This window comes from Loxodonta africana, chromosome 18 (assembly GCF_030014295.1).
Source record: "Loxodonta africana isolate mLoxAfr1 chromosome 18, mLoxAfr1.hap2, whole genome shotgun sequence".
Lineage (NCBI taxonomy): Eukaryota > Metazoa > Chordata > Mammalia > Proboscidea > Elephantidae > Loxodonta > Loxodonta africana.
The window spans coordinates 65,849,654-65,877,023 of record NC_087359.1 but is presented as its reverse complement, the minus strand read 5'-3'; the positions used below and the strand labels follow the sequence as shown (position 1 = coordinate 65,877,023).

The following is a 27,370-nucleotide window of genomic DNA, read 5'->3' as shown; positions in this document are numbered from 1 at the left end:
GGCTGGTGGATTCAAACTGCCGACCTTTTGGTTTGCAGCCGCGCTCTTCACTGCCGTGCCACCAGAGCCCCTGAGTTGTACCAGCTACATCAGTTACAAGGTCTGTCCTGCCCACATTCCTCTTCTAAAGAAAACTTCCCCGCCCGACGGCCACTGCTGAAGGGAACAGCACTCTGGTGACCTTGTTTCGTGCCATGTGACCCTGAAACCCTTTGTCAGTCTCATCCTCTCCTGGTCACACACAGCTGGTTAGCTGGGGCAGGGGGTGGCCCAAGGAGAGTGAAGCTGGCTGGCTCAGATGAAGATGCAGAGGTCAGTACTGGCCTTCTCTCCATGTTCACTTACCCCCCCACTGGGGGCACTTGGGGTGCCCTGGATTCTCACAATGCATCTGTCTTGATGAGATGCAACAGGGAAGGGAAGGTGGATGGCAGTCTGCAACGGGGACAGATGCTGTGTGGCCCCCACCATTCAGGTACATTGTCCCTCCAGTAGGACCCTTTGCCAGGAGCATGTCTGTGCAGCAGTGTATTTTTGCCCCTGCATACCCAGGAAGCCTTCCATGGGAAGGGATGCAGCCAGGCCAGCTCCCACCAGAGGGCTTGGCCAATTTAATCAGAGAGGACCCGTTATCCCAGAGACCCTGGCTCTTTTGCTTGGCTTGGCCCTGCTGGGCCATCGTGTGTTCCTGTCTCAACAGGAACATCCAACTTGAGTCAGCATCCCTGTAGGCACCCCAGAGCACTTTCAACCTCCTCATGGCTGGTAGGGATGACTCTGGAATGAATGGCTTCCAAGAGAGGCCCGCCAACACTGCTTTTACTTCCAGACTCCTGAAGGGTGATCCCAGGTGCAGGCAGGCCTGACTCTGAGGCACCCGGGCAATCATGAATGTGGGAAGCAGTTATTCTGTCTCTTTCTAAATGTCATTTTACGAATCATGTAATTGTCTGAAGCTGTTCGATGAATTTGCCTGGCCATGTTGATTGAATTTCAGATATTAAAGCTCATTCTTCCAGGGCCTTTCTCTTTAATAACACAAACACCTGTCTGCTTTGGGAATTCACAGCCCAGCCATGAAGTTTGATTTTGGAGGTTGGGTGTAGCTCAAAGGAACCATTTGTAGGTTGTCCGATGGAAGAGCCCTGCCACGGTGTTCTATCAAGACAAGCAGTTGTAAGTCACCCAGGCAAAATGTGTAATTTTTCTCTCAGCCGGAATAAGTTAAGACGTCATCATCTTGGAGCCCCTGAGAAAAGCCTTATGAAAGAGCAGATGCCTTGGGATAGGTGAAGGATAGTCAGAGGTGAGGAGAAACTGGGCCTCTCTGACCTCATGGTGGCAGCCTGTCTTGAATTCTCAGGGTGCTGTGGATAGAGCTTGTAAGTATGACATTAGGAACTGGATGGCCGCAAGCCCAGCAGCCCAGCCCCCTGTGTGTGGTGTTATCATTCCTTGTCCCCTTTCCACACCACGTATCCACTCCACCTCCGAGGGCTAAGCCTTGGAGGGTCCAAGCTTGTCAACCAACATCCCTGCTGCTACTTCCATTGCATGTGGCCTGGGATGCCTGGAGCCTTTGCTGGGGGTTGAGTACAGCTCCTAGGGATTCATTTCTCCAGCCTGGAATCACCAAACACTCACTGCTCCTGCCCACATTCCCTGGAGGTACCAACATGTTCAGGACCAGCATGATCCTCAGACGAGGGGCTGGGCTACTGGCTGGTCACTAGGACTGCTGCCTAACATCCTGACCTTATGAGCATATGGTAGATTTGCGCTTTCCCACATGATGTGCTTTGGGTGGTAAAACATGAACAAAAACGTGTTACTTCTGGGCCAAAGCCTTTTAGAGCCAGCGTGCAATTTGTCACACTCTCCGTCCTTTGCCACAAGTGACCAGCAGTGTTCTGGAGAGTGGAGGCTCTGTCAGCCTGGGTCCCTGAGTGAGGACAACGTGGTGTAGAGCCCTCACCAACCAGTGACAGGCATGTAGTGTGACTGAGAAGTAAACTTCTGATGTTTGAAGCCATTGAGATTTTGGGCTGTATGTTACCACAGTATAACTTAGTTCATCCTGACCATGCAGACAATAGATAACCATGTGTGAGAAGTCTCAGTCGCACCCAGCAGAGGCCCAGACTACTCTTATGTATTGAGCATCTACTAGGAGCTGGGTGTTCCATCAACTATTGTCATGTGTTTTTGAAATTCCATCACTAGGGAATGAAATAAACACTATGACAGAGTTACTCACATGCCCACAGGGAGGAGCAACTCATTCTTCAGGCAAGTGACATTGAACCAAACCTTGGAGAGTTTTAATCTATTCATAACAACCATAGGTAACATTTTAAGTGCCTATTATGTACTAAAGGAGCCCTGGTGGCTCAGTAGTTAAAGCGATTGACTGCTAGCCGAAATGTCAGCAGTTTGAAACCACCAGCCGCCCTGTGGGAGGAAGATGTGGCTGTCTACTTCTGTGGAGATTTACAGTCTTGGAAACCCCATGGGGTTGCTAGGAGTTGGAATCAACTCTGTAGTGGTGGGTTTGGGTATTATGTACTAGGAACTGATCTAAAACTCTACTTGTTTGAGCTTATTTGACCTTCACAATAATCCTAGAAGGTGGATACTACTCTTATTCTCATTTCATAGATGAGGAAACTGAGGCACAAAAAAGTTACTTACCCAAGATCACAAGGCTAGGATCCAAGCCCACCCTCTTTAGCATTCTAGGCAGAGGCGTCAGGCTGGGCAAAGATATTTGGCTTGAAGTACTTGGCATGTCCAGGTTATGGTGAATTGTCTGGTGAAACTTGGTCATAGGGCAAATGAAAGAGGGTTATGGGCGGTGTGGCTGACAATATTGGCCGGATTGTGAAGGGTTTTGGATGCCAGGCTGAGGGGTTTGGACTTTTTCTTGCAGGTAGTAGCGTTTGAAGACTGAGGTTTCATGGGCTTTAGGAGTCTAGCTGGCTGTATGGATGGTGGTTGGAGAACGGGTGTTACAGGAGGCAAGAGACCAATTAGAAGAGGCTATAAAAACTCTGGGGAGCCCAGGTGTTGCGAGTGGTTTAAGATCAGCTGCTAACCCAAAGTTTGGCAGCTTGAACCCACCCAGTGGTGATGCAGAAGAGAAGCTTGGTGACCTATTTCCACAAAATTATGGCTAAGAAAACCCTTTGGAGTAGTCCTGCTCAGTAACACATGGGGTTGCCACGAGTGGGGGGCCTACTTGACGGCAGCTACCACCACCAACAGCAACATGAAAACACCACCCATCTGCCAGTTTGTTGTACTGTGGAGGCTTGCATGTTGCTGGAAGCTATGCCACCGGTATTTCAAATACCAGCAGGATTGCCCTTGATGGACAGGTTTCAGTGGAGCTTCCAGACTATGACAAAGTAGGAAGAAAGGCTTGGTGATCTGCTTGTGAAAATTAGCCAAAACAAACCCTATGGCTCACAACAGAATATTATCTGATGTAGTGCTGGAAGAGGAGCCCCTAGGTTGGAAGTCACTCAGAATACACAGCGGCTACACTAATGGATTCAAACACGCCAACCATCGTGAGGGTGACACAGAACCAGACAGCATTTTGTTCTGTTGTACATGGGGTTGCCATGAGCCAGAGCTGACTTGACAGCAACTAACAACAACAACAACATAAGAACACATCCTTCTTTTGGTCCTCGACTATATCCACGTAATATTCCTGTGGCTTAGTGTTTATTTTTTCTTCTCAAGTGAACTGGAAGCTCCTTGAGGGCAGCCCCCCCCTCCCCGTTAGGTGTTCTCTGCCCTGTCCTCCTCCTGCACCTTAGATCGGGCTCAGGCCCATGTTTGGAATGTTCTCCTCACAGGGCAGAATCCTGTATCACAATCAAGGCCCAACTTGAATGCCATCTGCCGGCTGCACAGCATCTCCCTGGTGGCATATTCACCGTCAGATTATAACCGTAGCCAGGACTCCACTCAACGTTCACTGTTGGCACAGCTGCCGGCCCTGCAGCCCTGGCCTGCGCCTGTTCCAGCGGGCGCTCCACCCGGCCTGGCGTTGGAGCCCGAGTGCCTTCCTCTGTTATTCGCCCCCTGCACTGCTGAGGAATCTGCAAAGCCCTCAGTGGGCCCGCAGTGAGAAGGTTGCCCTGTCCTTTCCTTTTGGTCCTGACATCTGGACAGGCCAAGTCTTTAAAAGTGAGATACGCTTGACAGAGAGATATTTGTTTTCATGACTCATGAAACATCAAGCAAATCTTATTTTTTCTTTGAAGAGCAATTAGTCACAACTTTGAGCTAATGGCCGGATATAGCTCAGCAGTCAGCAGACTATGTTCTTAGGCTGAAATCACCGACAAGAACAATAACCCCCTTCTGCCTGTCTGGGGCTTTACCAGCTTATAGACCCCGTTTACACCCAGAATCCTTAGGCATCCCCAGAAAGCCCTGTGCAGTAGGCAGCGCAGGTGCTCTTGCCTGTTTCGTGGAAGATGAAGCTGACCCAGAGGTTCAGCTATTAGTTCAAAGTCAGCCAGCATCAGGCACAGCCAGGCCTCTTCACTACTAGCTCGTATCCCTGACCTTCCAACCACTCTTCTGCCTCCTGTCCCCAGCCCCTGCCCCAGTCACAGCTCTGCAGAGTGGGGCTCCAGCCCTCCGGTGCCGAGTGGAGGCTGGCTCTCTCTCCCGCTCCAGTTCTCAACTCCATACACTTCTGGAGAACCCTGACCCCTTTCACAGAAGCTGGTCGTATAGACTCATGTGGGCACCCGGTGACACAAACACATGGACCAAATGCAGAAAGGATGGTAGCTTTTGTCCAGGCTTGCTGTTTGCCATCTGGACCTGGGACCTCTGCTTGTAGTGGCACCTTCTCTACCCTCCCTGGGACTCATACTACCCGGTTCCTACCCAGTTCCTACCAGAGGGGCCAGGCTGACAGTTCCCAGTTGGTAATCAGGCCTTTCCAGTTGTGGGAGAGTGCTGGTTTCCAGCTGTGCCGTAATGTCTGGCCTGCCATCAGTGAGAAATCCAGGTGGATAAAGACTATGAATTTGGCTTCCATTACCAAGGTTTTTTTTTTTTTTTAACCAAGGTTAAGAGCTCAGCTTGAGTGAATGTGCCCCCTGGTGGTAACACTAGAATAATAAAAAGAACTGTGGCCATTAGTGACATTACTGACCCGTTGTTAGTGACATTCGTGGCCGTTATTGTCTGTCATGGCAGACTTGGTCCAACCACCTGCTGGTGCAGCCTCTTGGCCCAGTGGTGGCACGGCTGCAGCCATATTTCCGTTGCTATCCCATCAACCTGACCTGCCTCTTGTCCCCATCAGACCCAAGCTTAGAGAAGTACCCTCTCTCATAAGCCACCATTGAAACATGATCTAGTCACAAAGAGTTTTAATGGATACATCATTACATAGATTCAAGAACACCATGTTTCAAATCACGGCCCAGAAAATCACACTGATAGTCTGGATGCTCACCTCCTGAGGTCTTGTTCCAGCCACCATTGCATCGGTTTTAATGGAGCTATTTAATGCAAGTGCTGTCCCGGGAAAGCCAAACTAATCACTGCTTACTGAATACTTCATATTGCACTGGGCAAATGTGCCGCAAAAGACTTCTTTAAAGTTCTGAGAAGCAACGATGCCACTTTGATGCCTAAGGTGTGCCTGACCCAAGCCAGGGTCTTTTTAATTGCCTCATATGTGTGTGAAAGCTGGGCAATGAAGAAGGAAGATAGGAGAATTGATGCATTTGAGTTGTGTTGGCAAAGAATACTGAATGTTCTGTGGACTCCGAGAAGAACAGAGCCCTGGTAGTGCAATGGTTAAGAACTCGGCTGCTAACCAAAGGATCAGCAGCTCGAATGCACCAGCTGCTCCCTGGAAACCCTATGGGGCAGTTCTACTCTGTCCTATACGGTTGATATGAGTCAAAATTGACTCGATGGCAATGGGTTTTGGATTTTGCCAAAAGAACAAATTGGTTTTAGAAGAAATACAAGCAGAATGTTCCTAGGCAGTGAGAATGGCGAGACTGTGACTCGCTTACTTTGGACATGTTATCAGGAAAGATCAATTGCTAGAAAAGAGCATCGTGTTTGGTAGAGGGTCAGTGAAAACAAGGGAAACCGTCAACGAGATGGACTGAGACGCTAACCACAACGATAGACTCAAACTTACCTACAATCATGAAAACGGTGCAAGACCAGGCAATGTTTCATTCTGTTGTACGTGAGGTCACCATGAGTCAGAGCCAACTCAAAGGCAACTAACTGCAATTTTGGGCTTGGCATGGTGCTAGGGTTAGGGGAGGAGAGTGGAGGGCACTAGAGAGGGGAGGAGAGTGGAGGGCACTAGAGCCCTATCTCACCCTGGAGCCATTTAAAATGTACAAAGCAAGAAACAAAAATCAGGGAAGTTAAATCTCACTACGAGATTTAGGGCACGCCAGACAGGATTAGTATAGTTGTCACTGTCCTTGGGCAGGTTACATAGCCTGTCTATTCTTTGTTTCCTTATCTGTAAGATGGAGACAAAATCGTACTGACCTAAGGAAATTTTGTGAGGATCTGATGCGATAGTGCAGGTAAGGGTGCTAATCTCAGAACCTGCAACATTGTAAGTGCTCACTAAACACTGTTGTTGTTGTAGTTGTTAGGTGCCATCGAGTCGGTTCTGACTCATAGCGACCCTATGCACAACAGAACAAAACACTGCCCGGTCCTGCGCCATCCTTACAATCGATGTTATGCTTGAGTTCATTGCTGCAGCCACTGTGTCAATCCACCTTGTTGAGGGTCTCCCTCTTTTCCGCTGACCCTGTACTCTGCCAAGCATGATGTTCTTCTCCAGGGACTGATCCCTCCTGACAACCTGTCCAAAGTAGCTACTATTATTGTGGTTATCATTGTTACCATAAACGCCAATTGCCATAGGAAGTGTATAGGTTGAAATTTCCATAGGAGTTTAGAGGTGAGCACTTTAGTCTGGGCTCCTTGAGGGGGTGGGATTTGAATGATGAATCTCAGCATCCAGGTCCTGCCATCTGGGCCTTGCAGATGGGTTTAAGAAGGATAGAAGTGCAAGCATGTTGGGCAGAAGGAGGGCAGGGAATAGCCTGGAGACACATAGGTTAGTGTGGCTGGGGAGTGGGTAGGCCTGGGTGCTGGATGACAGGGGTTCTCAGTGGAGAGACTGGGGTTGTGGGCTCAGAGTCCCAGGCCCGGGGTGGGGCCTCGTTGGCAGTGGAGACCATGACCAGGATGACCTTCTAGGACTGCTGACTGGGAGAAGACAGGGTAGTGGGAGGCTGAACCAGGGAAGGGAGGCACTTACAGTCCTTCAGGGAGCTTCATTGAGGCAATGGACACCAGACCCAAAGAAAGGGATAAATGTGAGCTGCAGAAGCATGGCCCAGACAGTAAGGCAGAGAAGGAGAGGTCGCAGATCACAGACTTGGGGACCAGAAAAAAGTTGGTGCATCCACAGGCAGAGGACGCTAAGGGGGAGCTGAATATGGAGGGAAAAAGAGTCCATTGTGGGACATATGGAGGGGAAGGAGTTGGTGGGTCTTTAGCTTGGGAGGGAGGGATGGAGACCTGGGTGAAGAAGTTGCTGGCTTGGAAATGTTGGATGGTCCTTGGCAGGGGTGAGGGTGTCAGGGAAGGGTATGTGGGGTAGGTGGGATAGGGCTGAGGACAGGGTCCTGGGAGCACCTGTGTGTAGGGGAAGAACATGTCAAGAAGATGTAGCCAAGGAGATGAGAAGGTCAGAGAAGAGAAGGGCCGGCATTTGCCCCAGGCATTGCCACTGTTTGGACTCTGAAAGATAGTTTGCATACAGTTGCTCTGTTAATGGAGGGGACACCTTTAGTGATGGGCGTTGTCCTCACTGGAGGCAGAAAGCATGGTGGAGGCAAAGGAGATAGTTCTGGAGGGGAAGTGTTACCCTCCCCTTCCTTAGAGGTTGCTCCTGGGATGTCTGGTCCTCTTACAGCCTTCCTTAGGTTCTCTCCCCCAGTGCCTGAGGACTGCCCTCACCTGAGCCCTGGGCCTGGCCTAGCCAGGGTGTGAGCAAGGGGACTGCACCTGACACGGGGACCCATTCCTGAGGAGACCAGCAGGTGCTCCCAGAGGCACCTTTAGCCACATGGCTAGAAGGAATAATGACCCTGAGGACTTACGGGTTAAGGGTCGTTACTGGTAAGTCCTTTATATATTACAGACTGTTAGGTAGTGATGAAAAATTAATTCTAAGGCTCATGTTAATTGAAACTAAAAAGGGACGTGTACGTTAAAAAGATGTCTAGGCAGGGGGCATGATATGGTACTGTGAAATGGGCCCAGCTTCCCTGCCCAGACCAGCAACGTGACCTGGGCAATCCATCTAATCTCTCTGTGTCAGTTTTCTCATCTGTAAAATAGGTACAGCAATCTCTGCCCAAGGTTTGATGAGAGCTGGGAGAGAGAGTCTGTAAAAACTTTTGGTAAACTATAAACTATTCAACAGAATCAAGAGGGTGTCTATACTTTAATAGCTGCTCAGGGGTTAGAGCTTGTGAGCTATGCCCAGCAAGTTTCCGCTGGGCCTTTCTGGCTCATGACTACTTATTTCAGTTCTTGTATTAGCCAACTGCTGGAGTCTCTGGGTGGTGCAGTTAATGCACTTGGCTGCTAACCGAAAGGTTGGAGGTTTGAGCATACCCAGAGGCTCCGCTGAAGAAAGGCCTGAAGATCTACTTCTGAAAAGTCAGCCACTGAAAACCCTATGGGGACAGTACTACTTTGACACACACATGGGGGCCGCAGGGAGTTGGAGTTGACTTGACAGCACTTTTTTTTTTTTTTAGCCAACTGCTAGGATGGATTCTGCTGGGTGTTTGGGGCTGCAGCCTGTATGTGCACGCACAATGAGCTTGAACTATTCTCAGCCAGGTTCTGGGAGAGAATTAAGTTTGGTTGCTGTCTTCACCCATTCGACGTGAAGGATAGTATTAGGAGAACTGGGGAAATAGGCACTCAGATGGTTTTCTATGTTCTGTGGTTCAGGTGAGGAGCCCCTCCCGAGAAAGGCGGGGGTCCTGGCAGACCCAGAATCCTGCCTCCTTCCCCCCCCCATTTCAGTCCCCACCCCATTTTGGGCACATAGGGACCCAAGAGAGGCAGGGTCCCAGGTCACATAAAGCAAAGCCAGCACTGAAAACCAGGTCCCTAAACGCCAGGCCAGGACTGCGTGACGGTGGACTTGATCGTTTCTGTTCCTTCTACATTCTGAAAATGAAGCAGCTACAAGGCATTGGTTTTTACGCCTGTGGCTGTGAACGTGTTTGTCGAGCAGTTCCTCAGACCTCAGTCTGCAGGCGTGGTGGGCCTGGGAGCCCTGAGACTGAGGTCACGGCGCCGGCTGGTTCAGGCGGTGTGTGGCTCTGGGTAAGTGCACGATGGCCCTGGCATAGTTGGAGGAAGGGCGGTGGCTAAGTGGTTTCTGAAAAAGGGCAAAAGTGATGGGAAAAGCTTTGGGATCCTGTGGGAATCGGAGCTGCAGCAACAGCAGCAGCTGCCATCACTGGGAACGTTTTCCTTAAGTGCCAGAGTGCGCACACGGCCCATCCCGCCGGGGCAGAGCGGCCCTGGACCTGGGGAGGGGCCACGGACCCTTGAAGAGGCAGAGAAGGCAGCTGCTCTCCCCAAACCAGCCCAGCTGTTCCAGCAAGTGGCAACTGCCAGCCAGCCCTCATTGTCCGCTGAGTCTGGGGTGAGCCTTCGGCTAGCTGGTGAGTCCCTTTTGTTGCTTGGCAGTTGGCACAGGCCTTAGCTGTTAGGATGGCATAGGGAGTGGTCACAACCTGGGCCTTGGGGTCAGGCTGCCTGGATTCAACCCCAGCCCTGCCACTTTCCAGCTATGTGACCATGGGCAGCTCAACTAACCTCTCATTGCCTCAGTTATCCCATCTGAAAACTGGGGATAGTAACAGTAGCTGTTTCAAAGGTCGTCGTGAGGCTTGAATAAGGTAATAGTTGTGGTGCCCTTAGCCTGGCTAATAGTAAGCACTCAGTGGGTGACAGCAGGAGTTGTTCTTATGGGTGTTTATTGTTTGCTCCTGCACCAGAGCCATTCTGGGGGGAAGAGGCTGCGGCTGCAGGTTCTCAGTGTGTTGTTCTCTGTGGAGTGAAGAAGTCTTAGGCTGGGAGGCAGGAGCCCAGGTTCTTGTCCAGGCTCCACTCTCAATGTGTTCTTGGCTGAGCCCCTCTGGTCCTTCCTCCATGGTTTGGGAAGCCTACGGCTCTCCGCCCATCTGTAGGAGATGCTTAGGTAGGACCATGGGATGAGAATGGTCAGGGTGGGTCCTGAACTAGCATGCCAGGAAGCCACAGGCAGCCAAAAGGAGGCTGAAAGTGACGGGTGCTTTGGGCAGAAAGGGGAGTGGGAGAGCCACACCTCAGGTGTCTCCCCTGGGTTGGGGAGAGAAGAAGAGAGCCTTCTCCAGGATGGTGGGCACCGTGTCTCCTGGCTCTGGAGCTGAGAAAGACCCAGAGATCAAACCAGGCCTTTGCTGGGCAGGGTCTTTTTGGCAGAACCCCTCTGTCGTCCAGATTGATGAGTCTGTGAATCTTGTGTAAAGCAGAAGCACCACCTTCATCAGACAACCAACCGAAATCACTGTCAGAAATGCCCCCTCACCGCAGAACATGCTGCTGTGACAGGGGCATTGCTGCGGGGATCACACATGCCAGGCACACCCCAGGGCTGGCAGTAACAGTGTCTTCAGCTCCTGTCCACCCTTCTAGCCTAGAGCAAATTGTCTCTCAGGCCCTGTCCTGCTCTCTGCCCTCAGGAGAAGCATGGTTTCCAGCAGGGAGTCAGGGGTGGGATTGTATTTGTTGACTGAATGAATGACAGCACCATGCAGGCTGCTTCATGCTTGCTGGGCCTGATTAGATCTGGACTGGTCAGAGAAAGAGGAAAAGTTGCTAAAAAAGAACAAAGCTGAAAGGTTCATGGAGTCTCCTGCCAGCAGGTGCTCTCTCGTTGGGCTGTTAAGAGCTGCTAGCCAGGGAGTAAGTTAATGCTTGATTTTATAGCCAGTCGTATCCAGCCAAAGACCACAGATATTCCAGAGGGATGCAAGGCATGGGGTATGGCCCGGGTCTCATTCCTATTTCATTTTGGGGTTTTGAGATGCTTTTTGAGCAGGAGGGTGCTCCTGGTTGGGAGGGCAGAGCCCCCACCTGTCTGGCCCCAGGGGTGGGAGTACCTGGTCTGACCAGCTCCCAGGCTCTGCTGCGAGGGTTGGGACTGAGTTTAATGGCAGAGAAAGAGCTCTGAGTTCTCCAGAGAGGTGGTAGAGCACTGAAATGCTCTGGGCTCAAATCCACCTCTTACTGTGTGACCTCGGGCAAGTGACTTTACCACTCTATGCCCCAGTTTCCTCATGTGTAAAAAAAAAATCTACCTCTTAGGGACATTGGGGGAATTAAATGAATCAAAACAGGGAAAGGGCTTGGAACAATGCCTTGTGCATAGCAAATGCTCAAAAACATCAATTATCTTTATTCTCTTTAGCCTCCTGTGCCCTGTAAGCGCCACAGGTTCCCTGTACTGTGAACAGTCTTTGGTAGGAAGTTCTCTTCTGAAAGCACAGACTAACAGTCTCCACGCTCTTGAAGCTTCCCATGCATCCTCCCGTCCATGTAACAAGGGCCACATTCTGCTCCTTGGCATTGGAGGCTGACAGCCATCTAGTTCTAAGCCCGCCAGGCCCCACCTGTCTCTGGAAGTCCCATGGCTTCCTCTTCATCAGCTACTCTGGGGCGTTCCACCCTCTCCTCCTGCCCTGGCCCAACCTTGCCCCCCTCAAGGTCCAGCTCATCTGTCACCTCTGTGAAGCCTTCTTCGGCACCCTGGCCCCTGTCTGGTCTCCCAGCCCCAGGCAGCCCCTCGATTCTGTCTCAGGTGGAGTCTGACTTGTCTTTGTGCCCCTGTGCGTGGTCGGACTTGGGTGATGGGATGAATGAATGGGTGAGAGGTGGAACGTGGGGCTTTCCGTGGTTGGGAGCACTTCCTGCTGCAGGGTTTCAGCCTGATGGAGGCTTCAGAGAAAGACACAGGCCCTCCCCAAAGCAGAACAACAGGCAGGGAGGGAGACATACTGGCAGACAGCTGTCTGTCCTGTTTACAGGATGTGAAGCTGCGAGGCTGCCTCTTTTTTTTTTTCATGGATCTGGGCATCGGACCGTAGCTGTGGGCCAGCCATGTGCTGTGGGCTTTTGCTGCCTGAACCTTCACCTGAAATCTCCGGGCTTGAGAAGCCTCCCCCTCCTTCAGTGGCTATTTTCTGGAATCCAGCTGCTGGTAGAACACGAATCTCCCCAGACTTCCTACGGAAGTGGGAATCAGAAGGTTCCACATCTGAGTGCTCTCATTTCCCCCCAGTGATCAGCTCGGCTTTTTCCTTAAAGAGCTGGAACCAGAAGGTCTCTGCCCAGCAGGAGATCAGCAGCAATGGATAGAATTTCCTAGATCAGATGGTGGCCCATGCAGAGAGGGCCATGAGGGATGGGTGGGCAACCAGCTGCGGCGTACCGGAGGGCAGAGAGAGCATGCCCAGCGCAGGGATTGGGGGGCTTCGTGGAGGAGTCATCTTTAGTGCTGGACCCTGCTGGGAGTTGGCATTGAGAGGTGGTAGGATGTGGGCAGCTCCGTGGGTGGTACAAACAGTTAGGCACTCGACCACTATCTAAAACAGTGGTGGTTCACACCTGCCCGGAAACATCTTGGAAGACGGGCCTGGCAATCTGCTTCCAAAAAGTCGCAGCCTTGAAAACCGCATTGAGCAGTTCTACTCTGCACATATTGGAGCCGCTATGGGTTGGAATCAACTTGACAGCAATTAATGACAAGAACAACAGCAATAAAGCATTGGAGTAGGAGTCCCTGGGTGGTGCAAACAGTTAATGGACTTGGCTGCTAACTGAAAGGTTGGTGGTTCAAGTCCACCTAGAGGTGCCTCGGAAGAAAGGCCTGGTGATCTGCTTCTGAAAAATCAGCCATTGAAAACTATGGTGCTCTAAAGCAAAGATGGGAAGATGAGGGGGCAGGGAAACCAGTGTGCCAGAATGGAACAAACAGAATGTAATGAAAGAGGATGTTGACTCACTGTGAAAGATGTAACTAATGCGACTGAACAAATTGTAGAGAAATTGTCAAATAGTAACCTAATTTATTGTGTAAAATTTCACTGAAAACACAGTAAAATATTATTATTATTATTTTTTTAAAAGGAAAGAAACCCCTATGGGGCACAGTTCTACTCTGACACACAACCGGTCGCTGTGAGTCAGAATTGACACGAAGATAGGATTTGGGCAAGGGGAGAAGGAGGAAAAAGCACTCCAGGTGGAGGCACTGTGGGAGCAAAGACCTCTGAGATGGGACATGTGGGCCAACCCTGGGTATCAGGGAGTGGGGATACCCAGAGGGTAGAGAGGAAGAGTGGGAGAAGAAGTCAGGAGGGGATGGAGGTAGAAAACAGTAACAATACAACCTTACAGCTACGTATGCTGACACTGGCTGCCAGCTTTTCTATAGGTGTTCGGGCCTGGAAGGCCACCAGCTCCAAACCATTTAAAGTTGAAGAGTTCAGGGCCAGGATTCTTAAAATACACTACTTTCACAAAAATGACAGAAAGTACAAGGAATCCCCTCTAAACTCAATGCAGCAGCCAGGTTGGAGAGCAAAGGCAGCCGCATGCATGGACACACAGCACAAGAGGGTGTGTCAGTGTGGTCGGTCACTCTTTGCCAGTCACTCAGGGTCTCCCCAGCCTGTTCACTGGGACACAGGCTGCTCTGGTTCTTGGGGGCTGAGCCCTGAATGCACAGGCAGGGACAGCTTCTCCCATTATTTCCCTTGACTCTGATCTTGGGAGGAAGGCAGAGCAGAACACTGGTATCATCTCCACGCTGCAGATGAGACAACTGAGGCTCAGAGAAGAGGGCGGATTCATCTAAGTCCCTCTGAGCCTGCTGGTTCCCATGCTGGGTGTCCTGCCCACTCCCAGGGGCTGATTGTCAGCGGCTGCTGAAGAGCCAGCTCACCCCTGGGGCTCTGGGGTGGGTACAGTCCCGGCTTATTTGCCACCCGTGGAAGCTTCAGTCCTGCATAGGGGGCCTGGAGGCAGCAGCCTCCCAGGGGCCTTTGCAAGGAGGGCAGGTGGGGAACAAATGCTATCTTTGTGGCTGACTGCAGGCTGACTCTTGGGCCACAGAGGGTCCAGCAAGAATGAAGAAATGGAATAGCTCAGACTTGGGGAAGTCTGAGGACCCACCCCAAGAGGCCACCTGCCCACACTCCCCGGATGATGACCCTGACTCCAAGCCACCTCCAACTGAGCCCCAAATCTTCATGGCCAAGAGTCGCCCCCGGCTCTTTGGGAAGGGTGATTCGGAGGAGGCCTCCCAGGTCTCCCATGTGCATTGCTCTTACGAGGAAGGTGAGCTTGCCTACTGCCCAGCCATCACAGTTAGCCCTGCTGTCATCATCAAGAGGCCTGGGGATGGTCCCGCCTGTGCCAGGTAAGTCTGCATCTGCAGCCCACCCCCTTCCCTGCCAGGAACTTAACTGGCTCAGCTGGCTGTGGCCCCAGCCATGGAGACACTGTGTGGTGGTCCAGCTTCTGGTCATAGAGCTGGGGACCTGGGAAGGCTTCAGGGGTCATCTGGTCCAGTGCCTGCACCCTGACAAATGGTTGTGTTGATCCTGGCTGCCAGCTTATTTCTAGGTGTCCAGGCTTAGAATGCTCACCAGCCAAAACACTTTGACTTTAAATATAAAATCTCGAGGCCAGGATGTTTTTAAATAGGCACTATAAAACAACTCCAGCGAGGAAATCTGATAGTTTCTGTCCAGTGAGGACCACTTTTTCACTGGGCAGGGGACCATCCAAACCCCTGCCTCCAGACCCCTGCAGGCTGCGGCCTCCTGAGCCCCAGCTTCAGAGCAGGCAGAGAAGCAAGTGGCCTGGGAGGGCATGGTGGTGGCCTCAGAGGCTTTCTAGATTGTGCTACAGACAGGTGGGGGCGGCATGTGTGCCATCATCCCTGTTACATCAGCTTCTTGGACAGTCACCTAGACTGAGGGGTGGGTGTTATATCATTTTTAGAAACAAACTATTTTTTAGAGCACTGTTAGTTTACAGAAAAATTGTGCTGAAAATTCCCATATATCCTCTCCCCGGGGCACATTGTTTCTGCTATTAGCTACGTTTGTTACAATTGGTGAACCAATATTGATACATTAAACCAAAAAGCCAAACTGGTTCCCATCCAGCCTGTTCTGTCTCATAGAGACCCTATAGGGCAGGGTAAACTGCCCCATAGCATTTCCAAGGCTGTAATATTTATAGAAGCTGACTGCCACACCTTTCTGCAGTGCAGCAGCTGGTGAGTTCAAACTGCCAACCTTTGGTTAGCAGCTGAGCGCTTAACCACTGTACCACCAGGGTTCCTTACTGATACATCATTATTAGCTAAAGTCTAGAGTTCACATCTGGAGCCCTGGTGGTGCCGTGGTTAAGAGCTCGACTTCAAACCAAAAGGTTGGCAGTTCAAATCCACCAGCCACTCCTTGGAAACCCTATGGGGAAGTTCTACTCTGTCCTATAGGGTCACTATGAGTCAGAATTGACTTGATGGCAATGGTTTTTTGTAGCTCACATTAGGGTCCACTCTTTGTGTTGTGCAATCCTCTGGGTTTGACAAATGCTTGATGTCATGTGCCCCCATTACAGCATCATACCGAATAGTTTCATTGCCCTAAAAATGCCCTGTGCTCTACCTATCCAGCCCTCCCCCCGGAACTCCTGGTCACCACTGGTCTTTTCATTGTCTGTAGTTTTGCCTTCAGGCTGTCTGGTCCAGTGCCTGTACCCACATAAATGGTTGTGTTGATCCTGGCTGCCAGCTTGTTTCTAGGCTTAGAATGCTCACCAGCCACCCCCTTTTGGTTTGCCTCTGGTTTTGACCTCGTTCCCTGGCCAGCCTTGGGCTGAGGGGAGCTGAGGGCCTGGGACAAGTGTTTTCCCTCCTGCTGCAGGCAGCTCTCTCAGGACTCTGTTACTGCTGGCACCACCAAGAAGACCCTCTATGATCGCAGGAGGATCTTCGATGCGGTCGCCCAGAATGACTGTGAGGAACTGGCCAGCCTGCTGCTCTTCCTGCAGAAGAGCAAGAAGCACCTTATGGACTGCGAGTTCAAAGGTGGGCCCATCGCCAGAAGGGGCCGCATCCCCCAGAGTGGCCCAACGCCGCGCCTGCTCTGACTCTCACTTTGTCTTACAGACCCGGAGACTGGAAAGACGTGCCTGCTGAAAGCCATGCTCAACCTACATGACGGGCAGAACGACACCATCCCCCTGCTCCTGGAGATTGCGCGGCAGACGGACAGCCTGAAGGAGCTAGTCAACGCCAGCTACACGGACAGCTACTACAAGGGTGAGGAGGGGTGTGTGGCCTGCCCACAGCATACCTGGAGCCAGCCTCTGGGAGCCTTACTCCCTGTGTCAGCTGCTGAACCCATGTCTCCTAGTCCTGGAGGTCTCTGCCTCGCCCACCTGTTGACTTGGTGTCTCCTCGATGCAAGAGTCCTTGCCTCCCCCATCTGCTGTCCTGTCCCTTGTCCTGGGAGGTCCCCGCCCCGTCCCTGCTGAGTTGGCATCCCCTGCCCCTGGAAGTCACTGTCCCTCTGCTACTGTTTCTTGCTCTTGGGCAATTTTGACTCTTGCAGCTCTTGGGCTGGTATCCCCCATTCCCAGGGATCTCTATGCCTGTCTCAGTGATTCTCCTGGCCCCCTTTGGGGATCCTGGCCTGATGGCCTTCAGTGGGGACTTCAAATGCTGCCTCGTTCCCCCGTGGCAGCTGCTGCTCACCCTGGGCCCTTCCCCAGCACCTGTCTGGGCATCCCTGCAGAATCATGGTCACAAAGCCAACAGCTCATACTCACAGGCCAGACAGCGCTTCACATTGCCATCGAGAGGCGGAACATGGCACTAGTGACCCTCCTGGTGGAGAATGGGGCAGATGTCCAGGCAGCGGCCAACGGGGACTTCTTTAAGAAAATCAAAGGGCGGCCTGGCTTCTACTTTGGTAGGGAGACCATGTGGCTTTTTAGCAATTGCTAAGGGGAGGCTGGAATCCCTGGGTGGTGCAAATGGTTAATACGATTGGCTGCTAATCAAAAGGTTGGAGGTTCAAGTTCATCCAGAGACACTTAGGAAGAAAGGCCTGGCAATCTACTTCTAAAAGATCAGTCATTGATAACTCTATTGAGCACAGTTCTATTCTGACACACATGGGGTTGCCTAGAGTTGGAATTGATTTGGCAGCATCTGATTACTGGTTAAGGGGAAGCTGGAGTGAATGCAGGATTTGGCGGTCTGTGGTTCAGGGACCAGTCTCATTCCCAGGGACCCCAGGCTGTGTGCCCAGCTCTGTGTCCTGTGTCGGCTGCAGGTGAGCTGCCACTCTCCCTGGCCGCGTGCACCAACCAGCTGGGCATCGTGAAGTTCCTGCTGCAGAACTCCTGGCAGCCGGCTGATATCAGCGCTCGGGATTCCATGGGCAACACAGTGCTGCACGCCCTCGTGGAGGTGGCCGACAACACGACTGACAACACCAAGTTCGTGACGAGCATGTACAACGACATTCTCATCCTAGGGGCCAAGCTCCACCCGAAGCTGAAGCTGGAGGAACTCACCAACAAGAAGGGGCTGACGCCATTGGCTCTGGCCGCCAGCAGTGGGAAGATCGGGGTGGGGAGGGGGCTTCCAGCCCTCAGCTGGGGGTGTGACTGGTCAGGGTGTGTGGGAGGGGCCTGCCTGCCTCACTGCTTGTGCCAGCACCCCACTGTGTGGTGCTCTGATTCTGTCACACCAGCCTGGGAGGGGGCAGGGGCCTGGTAGAATAAGTCAGAGCCAGTGTGAGGAGCTGGGTGGAACTCGGAGTGGCAGATGTGGCCATTTCTGAATGCTAGCTCTGAGCATCACAGACAAGACATGGGTAGGGGAGGGGATGCTGAGGCCTAGGGCTAGGGACAAGTTATAAAAACTTGAAATAGAAAAAAACAAAACAAAACAAAAAAACCCAAACTCGTTGCCATTAAGTCAATTCTGACTCGAAGTGACCCTATAGGACAGAATAGAGCTGCCCCATAGGGTTTCCAAGGAGTGACTGGTGGATTTGAACTGCCAACCTTTTGGTTAGCAGCCAATCTCTTAACCGCCGTGCCACCAGGGCTCCATGAAATAGAAGCGGGTGCTGTTACATTTTTCCAGGGCAGGAAAAATTTTTAGGTGGTAGGAGAAGTCTGTGGTAGGGCAGGCCCAAGCCAGAATATGAGTCTGTGGATGATGTCAGGTCATGGAAAGTGAATGGTAGGGTTGGGCTGTTGGGAATTGGGTGAGGAGGGGGCTTCTCAGTACCAGGGCATCCTGGAAGCTCATCCCTGCTCATGCTGAGCCTCTTAGGATGAATTTGTTGTTGTGGTTAGTTGCTGTCGAGTTGGCCCTAACTCATGGCGCCCCCATGCACAACAGAACGAAACACGGCCCCGTCCTGCACCATTCCCATGACAGGTTACAGATCCGACCACTGTGATCCATGGGCTTTTCACTGGTTGATTTTCAGAAGTAGATTGCCAGGCCTTTCTTTCTAGTCCATCTTAATCTGGAAGCTCTGCTGAAATCTGTTCAGCATCAGAGCAACATGCAAGCCTCCAATGACAGTTGGTGGTAGCTGTGCACGAGGCCTTTTCCCCGGGAACTGAACCCCGCTCTCCTGCGTGGAAGGCGAGAATTCTATCACCGAACCTTAGGATGAGGGCATAGCTTTATGACCCTGATTTCATTTCTTGGGTTTTCTTTGTTGATTTCCTTCTGGCTTTCCTTGAAGTTTTCTAGAATGGAGCCACCTGAGCCCCTTCACCATGGGATGGTGGAGCCAGGGGGTGGGAACCAGATTTGATTGGGTAATGGCCTCAGTGCCTGCACTTTGGGTCTGAGGCAGTAGGCAAGTTGATCTTGATGACAGTCAGGAGGCAGCTGGATGGGGGTCGGTACCTCTCCTGGAAATCAGATAGGGTCCCTGACAGGGCTTGGAAGCAGAGTTATTCTGGGAGCCCAGCTGGTGACTTGGGTGGGTGGCAGTCTGTGGCTTTGTCTTGGCCTGGCCTCTAATGGACTCTTTACCCTGGTGGCAGGTCTTGGCCTATATTCTCCAGAGGGAGATCCAGGAGCCCGAATGTAGGCACCTGTCAAGGAAGTTCACCGAGTGGGCTTATGGGCCCGTGCACTCCTCGCTCTATGACCTGTCCTGCATCGACACCTGTGAGAAGAACTCGGTGCTGGAGGTGATCGCCTACAGCAGCAGCGAGACCCCCGTGAGTCGGCTGGGCCGGGACACAGCCAGGGAGAGCTTTACCACTCATCTGTTGGTGGACATTTCATTTGTTTCCGCTTTTTGGCTATCGTGAAAAGTACTGCAACGAACACTAGTGTAAAAGTTTGCCATAACATCTTACAGGTTAGAGGCTGCATTTAAAGGGGCTAAGAGTTCAGAAAACGGAGAGGGCTGGCCTCTGACCTGCCCTGCCCTGTGTGCCCCTGCCACAGAGTCCTGGATACCAGTGTTCCAGAAAGATGGCCCAGACAGGAAATGGATTCCAAAAGAATCGAGGTGTTTGACCTGGAAAAGAGAGGTCCCTGGGGGCCAGGGCTGCTATCTTTCACATTTCTGAAGGCTCTTTTCATTCTCTTAACAGTTTCTCTTTTTTATTGTGCTTCAGGTGAAAGTTTACAGAGCAAAGTAGCTTCTCATCAAACAGTTAATACACAAATTGTTTTGTGACATTGGTTGCCAGCCCACAATGTGTCAACACTCTCGCCTTCTCCACCCTGGGTTCCCTGTTTCATTTGTCCAGTTTTCCTGTTGCTTCCTGCCGTCTTGTCTTTGCTTTTGGCCTGGGATGCCCATTAGTCTCCTATGCATGAATTGAACTATGAAGCATGTTCCTCATGTGTGTTATTGTTGACCTGGCTAACCTTTGGCTGAAGGGTAAACCTCAGGAGTGATTTCAGGGCTGAGTTAAAAGAGTGTCCAGGGACCGTACTCTCAGGGTTTCTCCAGTCTCCTGTCAGACCAGCAAGCCTGGTCTTTTTTTTTTTTTTTTGGTGAATTTGAATTTCGTTCTACATTTTTCTCCTGCTCTGTCTGGGACCCTCTATTGTGATCCCTGTCAGAACAGTCAGTGGTGATAACCGGGCACCATCTAGTTGTTCTGGGCTCAGCCTGGTGGAGGTTGTGGTAGTTGTGGTCCATTAGTCCTTTGGATTAATCTTTCCCTTGTGTCTTTGGTCTTCTTCATTCTTCTTTGCTTCAGCTGGGATGGGACCAGTAGACGTATCCTAGATGGCTGCTCACACGTTTTTAAGACCCCAGACACTACTCTCCACAGTTGGATGTTTAACAGTGTCTTTTGCAGAGCAGAAGTTTCAATTGTAATGAAGTCCAATGTATCAATTTTTTTGTGTATTGATCATGCTTTTAGTATATCTGAAAAGTCATTGCCAAGCCCAAGGTCACTTAGATTTTCTCCTATGCTATCTTCTAGAAATTGCATGATTTTGTGTCTTACATTTAGGCTGATGAGCCATTTTGAGTTAATTTTTGTGAAGGATACAAGCTCTGTGTCTAGATTCATTTTTTTTGTATGGGGATGTCCAGTTGTCCCAGCACCCTTTGTTGAAAAGACTGTCATTTCCCCATTGAATTGTCTTTGCTCTTTTGTCAAAGGTCAGTTGACTATATTTGCGTGGGTCTATTTTATTTTTTCTATTTCTTGGCTCTCTATTCTCTTCCACTGATCTTCCTTCTCCAGTACCACACTGTTTGGATCACCGTAGTGTGAAAGTAAGCCTTGACTTCAGCATCAGCATCAGCACTGGTCCTCCAACTCTGCTCTTTTTCAGTATTCTGTTGGCTATTCTGAGTCTTTTGCCATTCCATATAAACTTTAGAATCAGTGTGTCAATATCCTAAAAATAATTTGCTGAGATTTTGTCCAATCTGTAGACCAAGCTGGGAAGAATTGACATTTTAGTAATATTAAGTCTTCTTACCTTGCTGATGGCTCTTAAGGGCCAGGAGAGCAGATTTGTTCTGGGGCCCCAGAGGGCAGATCCAGGGCCACTGGTAGAAAGTGGAAAAGACCAACTTGACTCCAAAGAATAGCTCTTCCCACATTTGGTGTCTTCCCATAGGCTTCTTGAGACAGTGAGGAGCCTCCCATCCTCAAAGGTATTCAAGAGGACACTGGACAGGAACTTGTTGGAGGACCCGAAGCCCGGGCTGGAGGTTGGGCTCAATGGCCTGAGATAGGCTAGGGTTACCTGATTTCAGCTTATCTATACTAGTGTTGCTGTAGGGTCGCTATGAGTTGGAATCGACGCGTCAGCACTGGGTTTGGTTTTTGGTTTTATAGTAGGGCGACTGGGACTTGAACAAGGTTCTCCTGGATACCTGACTTTTGCTCCAAAGTTGATGTGTAATCCCACCCACTGTGGGAAAGGGTTCCTATTTTCCTCCACCTCCTAGGCATAGGGAACTGCCACTCCTGCCTTGATAGCTTGCCTAACCCAGGGCTGGAACTGTGAGAAATGAGGAATCCAGAGGCCTGCCCTCAGCCCCTCCCTGCAGGGACTCCTGCCAGGCTCTGCTAGTGCCAGGCTCTTCCCGTACTGCAGGATTAATTAGGATGGAGGCTCTTGGGAGTGAGTTATTAGTGATAATGGGCACAGAATGTCGGGCAACACTTAAAAGTCAGGGAGCACGTAGGGCTCGTTCAATTTACCCTCTCATTCACTGTACACTTGGGAACTGAGGCTGGAGGCATGAGTCCTGCATGGAGCCCCTGGCAGAGCTGGGCCCAGGCCTCAGATGCTGGCTGCCTGCAGGCCCGGATAGCTGTGACCCGCAGCTGAGGTTGTGCCTAGGTGTGCAGAGCTCTACTGGCCACTGGCTGATGAGGCCGTGGAAGGCAGTTCCCAGTGGGGGCGTAAGCTTCACCTCTCTTTGCTCCCCTAGAATCGCCACGACATGCTCTTGGTGGAACCGCTGAACCGACTGCTGCAGGACAAGTGGGACAGATTTGTCAAGCGCATCTTCTACTTCAACTTCTTCATCTACTGCCTGTATATGATCATCTTCACCATGGCCGCCTACAACAGGCCTGGGGATGGATTGGTGCGGCCTGAGGCTCAGGCCTTGAAAGGGGGCAAGGGAGGGCCATGGACATTGCCATAAGACCCCTAAGGCCCCAGGCTCTGTCCTGGACTCCCTCCAGTCTCACTGAAGGGATGCAAGGACCACCTGATGGTCCTTATATCCCTGCGTGTGGTCTCTCCTCACCCAGGTTCTCCTGGTGACCTGCCCCTTTCCTATTCTCAGCCCCTCCCCTTCAGCCTGGTAGCTCTGCAGGGCTGATCCTGTGGTTGCTGAGGTCCCTGGATGCACAGGGAGAGCGTTAGAGTAGAAAGGTTGGAAGAATAGGGCTCAGAAAGCCGCTCCCCCTTGGCTGGCACCCCCGAGGGTCAGGGATGACCATTGCCACCCTGATCATCTGCTCTCTTTGGACCCCTTACTTGCTCCCTCACTCAGAGTTCATTGCCTGGGGGTATACTTTTGAGCACGTCTTCTGTGCCAGGCTCTGGACCATTCTTCAAAACAGCTTGAGACCAGACTTTTTCCTAACCAGAAGTCATGGGCTCCATTGGCTTTCTGAACTGAGTCCTTTCCATTCAATACCCAGGGTGCTTCATTTGCTGCCTTTATTTCCAGGGGACCTTGCTTGTAAATTTGGTTCAAAAAGTCAATTTCATGATTAGGTGAGACCTGATTTCTGCCTACCTATTAAGGTCTTTGGAAACCCTGGTGGCGTAGTGGTTAAGTGCTACGACTGCTAACCAAAGAGTCGGCAGTTCAAATCCGCCAGGCGCTTTTTGGAAACTCTATGGGGGCAGTTCTCTGTCCTATAGGGTTGCTATGAGTCGGAATCAACTCGACAGCACTGGGTTTCATTTTTTTTGGTTTATTAAGATCATTTGGAGCCCTGGTGGCACAGTTCAAATCCACGAGCTACTCCTTGGAAACCCAGTGGGGCATTTCTACTGTGTCCTATAGGGTCGCTATGAGTCAGAATTGACTCAATGGCAATGGTATATTAAGGCCATTTAATGGCTTCATTTTAAGAGAAGTCTGCTAATCAGAGAGGCTAGTGAACTTCCAGTTGCCACTGAGTCGATTCCAACTTATGGCGACCTCATGTGTGTGCTTATGAAACATGGACGATAGGCTGAAAAAAAAAAATCCCACTCCGGAAAATAGTGGCTGAAAACGCAAGAATGACACACACGTGAATGTGGGGGGTGTCTCTCCTTTCGCCGTCAGTGGGATACCTGGACACTCCTGTTTTCCATGGGCTTTGGGAACAGCAGGATGCCCCCGGCATTGGGTTGCAAAGTACCTCCGCCTGTACCATCCCCCTCCTCCCCAGCCCTGCAGAGCTCAAGGCCAGGTTCACTCCCTGGAGACAGCACAGCATTGTAAGGATGCTCTGTTTGGCAGCTGGAGGCTGCCGGTTTGGGGAATCAGGTCCTGCCGATGGCCTCTTTGCAGGTGTCCCCACAATACATCGCCTTTACTTGTATGTCTTTTTCTCCTGAGAAAGGATGAGCCTCTAGGGCAGAGGCTGGGTCTTAGGTACAGAGCTTGGCACCTGGTAAATATTTGTCTAAGGAATGAATGAATGAATGGAGTCATCAATTTATCTGCATCTTGCAGCCTCCCTTTAAGGTGAACAATACTGAAGACTATTTCCGAGTCACTGGAGAGACTCTGTCTGTATCAGGGGGAGTCTACTTTTTCTTCCGAGGGGTAAGCATTCCTTCCCACTCTGTGAGTTTTCCTTATCGCCAAGACACAAAGCCAGGAGAATCACTCATTGTTCACTTGGGTTTTTATTCATCAGACACATAATGGCCCTGCCTGAGGAGCTGAGAGACCCATGATTAAGATGAGGGCTCTTCAGGCATTCACAGCTGTGGTGGGGTCTGCCAGTGGGTTCCCCAGGCAATCACCCTGGGAGATAGGCAGCTGGGGCTTTGCATGGTGGGGTCTCTGTTGAACATAATGTTTAATTTTAGAAGTTGAGTAGAAATCTCTTAAGTAATCAGAACAGTTCACTAAGGCTCATAATAAGGAAAGAAATCTACATGTACACTGGAGCATTTTATTGTAACTAAAAACTCGTATGCAGAGACACATTCCTCAGCCATTCTTCTAGTGCAGGAGCAGTCTTTTCTTTGAAGGTGGGACCACTGTTTGGAGTTTCCCATCATCTTTCTTGCAAGAGCCACACCTATAATGCATCGTTAGAATACCTTGTTTCAGCTTCTTTAAAGAGGAGCGAGAACTGAGACACTTACAAAGAAATCCGGATGCGGAATTTGAGACTGGTGGGATTTTGTCCTCCCCATCTTTTTGGCCTAAACTATACCTGATTTTTTTTTTAGCGACTCACCTTGATTGAGTCTTTCATTGAACTCTATCTTTACAGAATCAGCTATCTGTTCATGCTCAGTGTTTACATTCTAATAAATGATGAAGTTGCAGTTGAAAAGGATTAAGAGCTGCACTACTCACTGAAAGGTTGGCGGTTCGAACCCACCCAGAGGCACCTCAGAAACAGATCGCCAGGCTTTTCTTCAGCACCTGGAGACCCACCAGATTACCAGTGCTCTCCACTCTCTGGAAACATTCTGACTGGGGCCCACAGCCCACTGAGCACTGGTGGCCAGGATCTCCTCACCAGGACCCTCCTGCTGCCTCCCACCAGTTAACCTTGCCTTTGCCAAGAACCCTTTTCTGCCGGCGCTGCACTTGCTACTGCAACTTCATTATTTATTAGAATGTAAACACTGAGCATGAACAGATAGCTGATTCTGTAAAGATAGAGTTCAATGAAAGACTCAATCAAGGTGAGTCGCTAAAAAAAAAATCAGGTATAGTTTAGGCCAAAAAGATGGGGAGGACAAAATCCCACCAGTCTCAAATTCCGCATCCGGATTTCTTTGTAAGTGTCTCAGTTCTCGCTCCTCTTTAAAGAAGCTGAAACAAGGTATTCTAACGATGCATTATAGGTGTGGCTCTTGCAAGAAAGATGATGGGAAACTCCAAACAGTGGTCCCACCTTCAAAGAAAAGACTGCTCCTGCACTAGAAGAATGGCTGAGGAATGTCTCTGCATACGAGTTTTTAGTTACAATAAAACGCTCCGGTATACACGTAGCTTTCTTTCACTATTATGAGCCTTAGTGGACTGAAACACATGGGGTTGCCATGAGCTGGAATCAACTTGACGGCAACTAGTAAATTTAGTGGAGGCTGGTTAAAAAATTTATACTATAATGCATACTTCCTAAAGAAAATTAGGGGGAAAAAATACAAATTAGGAGAAGGAATTTTCCAAAATCCACCGTTCATATTTAGCAATTGGTAACATTTTGGTGATTTTCCTTCCTGTCTCTCTTGCTAGGTGCAGTTGTAATTCTACTCCCTGTATTATTATTATTTTTAATCTCTACTGACTGAGTTGTGTAACATTACCCCATCAGTTTGACCCATGTTGTCCTCTCTTAAAAATCGCTGCTTTAACACACTCCTGTGTTCCATCGTGGGGCCATTTTTAGGAAGCATTCCTGGCACTAACCATGTAGCCACATCTAACGTTTCCTGTTTCCTTCTGTTGTACATAGGGTCGCTATGAGTAAGAAGCGACTCAACGGCCCCTAACAACAAACAACAACAATGTTTCCTGGGATCTTTTCTGTTTATCTGCAGATTCAGTATTTCCTGCAGAGGCGGCCGTCAATAAAGAGCTTGTTTGTGGACAGCTACAGTGAGATACTTTTGTAAGTGACACTTTGACTCTTGGGGCTCAGCAGCAGATAGCATCTTTTGATCCAGTCTTGAGGTTACAAAAAGTAGCCAGGCCCTGGCTTATTCTCTCCCTTATGCCGGCCCGGCACATAGGAGGACCTCAGTCAGCATGTGGAATGAATGATGGAAGGTACTCAATAAACATTTTTTATCTGTTTTTTTTTTTAAATAAGTTTATTGATATTATTGTTGTTGGGAATATAGACGCAAAATGTACACCAGTTCAACAGTGTCTACATGTGCCATTTAGTGACATTGATTATGTTCTTTGAGTTGTGCATTCTGACCTTCCTTTTCTAGATTGTTCCTACCCCACTAACATGAATTCATTGCCCCTATGGTTCTATCTAATCTTTTGCATTGCTGTTGTCAATTTGATCCCATGTAGATAGTTCTCAAAAGAGCATAATGCTCAAGGCAAACATTTTTTACTAGTAAAGCTAAACTATTGTTTGGTTTCAGACTTCAGGGGATATTTTTGGCTTAAGGTTTAAAGATTATCTCAGGGCAATAGTTTCAGGGTTTCATCCTCTTGCCATGGCTTCAGAAAGTCTGGAGTTCATGAGAATTTGCAATTCTGTTCTCCATTTCCCCCCTTTTGATCAGTATTCTTCTAAGGAATTTTTGATAAAAATTTTCAGTAATGGTAGCTGGGCACCATCCAGTTCTTCTGATTTCATGGCAATGGATTGGCAATTGTTCATGGAGGTAATTAGCCATGTATTCCATATTCTCCTATTCCTGACTCTCCCTCTTCCTCTATTGAAATAAACATTTGTTGGATGAGTGAATACTGGTGTCCGCTCTGAGCCAGGTATGTGCCAGATGCTGGGCACTGACCAACTTGACAAACTTATTCCATGGGCACTATTGACATTTTGGGCCAGGTAATCCTTTGTTGGAGCCCTGGTGGTGCGGTGGTTAAGAGCTTGGGTGCTAACCAAAAGGTTGACAGTTTGAGTCCACCAGCTGCGCCTCAGAAACTCCATGGGGCAATTCTACCTTGTTCTATAGGATTGCTATGAGTCAGCATTTGACTCAATGGCAACTGGCTCGTTTTTTTTTTTTTTTTTGTAATCCTTTATTGTGGGAGGCTGTTCTGTCTGTGCGTTGTAGGATGTTTAGCAGCATCTCTGGCCTCTACCCACTAAGATGCCAGTAGTACTCCCTACCCAGTTCCCCAATCTTGACAATCAAAATGTCTCCAGATATTGCCAGATGCGCCCTGGAGCACCACCCCAGATTGAGAACTACTGCTTCAGGAGGAGACAGTTAAGCACAAACATAGTTATAAAGCAATGTGGCTATCAC

At 50.1% G+C, this 27,370-nt stretch overlaps 1 protein-coding gene across 4 annotated transcripts in view; it reads left to right on the top strand.

Moving 5' to 3' along the window:
* The first annotated feature begins 44 nt into the window (after window positions 1–44).
* TRPV1 (transient receptor potential cation channel subfamily V member 1) overlaps window positions 45–27,370 on the top strand; it is a 41,280-nt gene continuing 13,954 nt past the window's right edge. Inside the window, exons 1-10 of one of the 4 annotated variants that reach the window (XM_064271578.1) lie at window positions 45–9,441; window positions 14,262–14,587; window positions 16,107–16,270; window positions 16,352–16,504; window positions 16,929–17,156; window positions 17,523–17,821; window positions 19,267–19,446; window positions 22,149–22,307; window positions 23,904–23,996; window positions 25,961–26,031. In XM_064271578.1, coding sequence (XP_064127648.1) covers window positions 9,289–9,441; window positions 14,262–14,587; window positions 16,107–16,270; window positions 16,352–16,504; window positions 16,929–17,156; window positions 17,523–17,821; window positions 19,267–19,446; window positions 22,149–22,307; window positions 23,904–23,996; window positions 25,961–26,031 — 1,826 coding nt within the window. In that variant the 5' untranslated portion in view covers window positions 45–9,288. Of the gene's footprint in view, window positions 9,786–14,261; window positions 14,588–16,106; window positions 16,271–16,351; window positions 16,505–16,928; window positions 17,157–17,522; window positions 17,822–19,266; window positions 19,447–22,148; window positions 22,308–23,903; window positions 23,997–25,960; window positions 26,032–27,370 lie in introns of all 4 variants that reach the window. The other 3 variants (XM_023556293.2, XM_064271579.1, XM_064271580.1) reach the window with 3 other exon arrangements.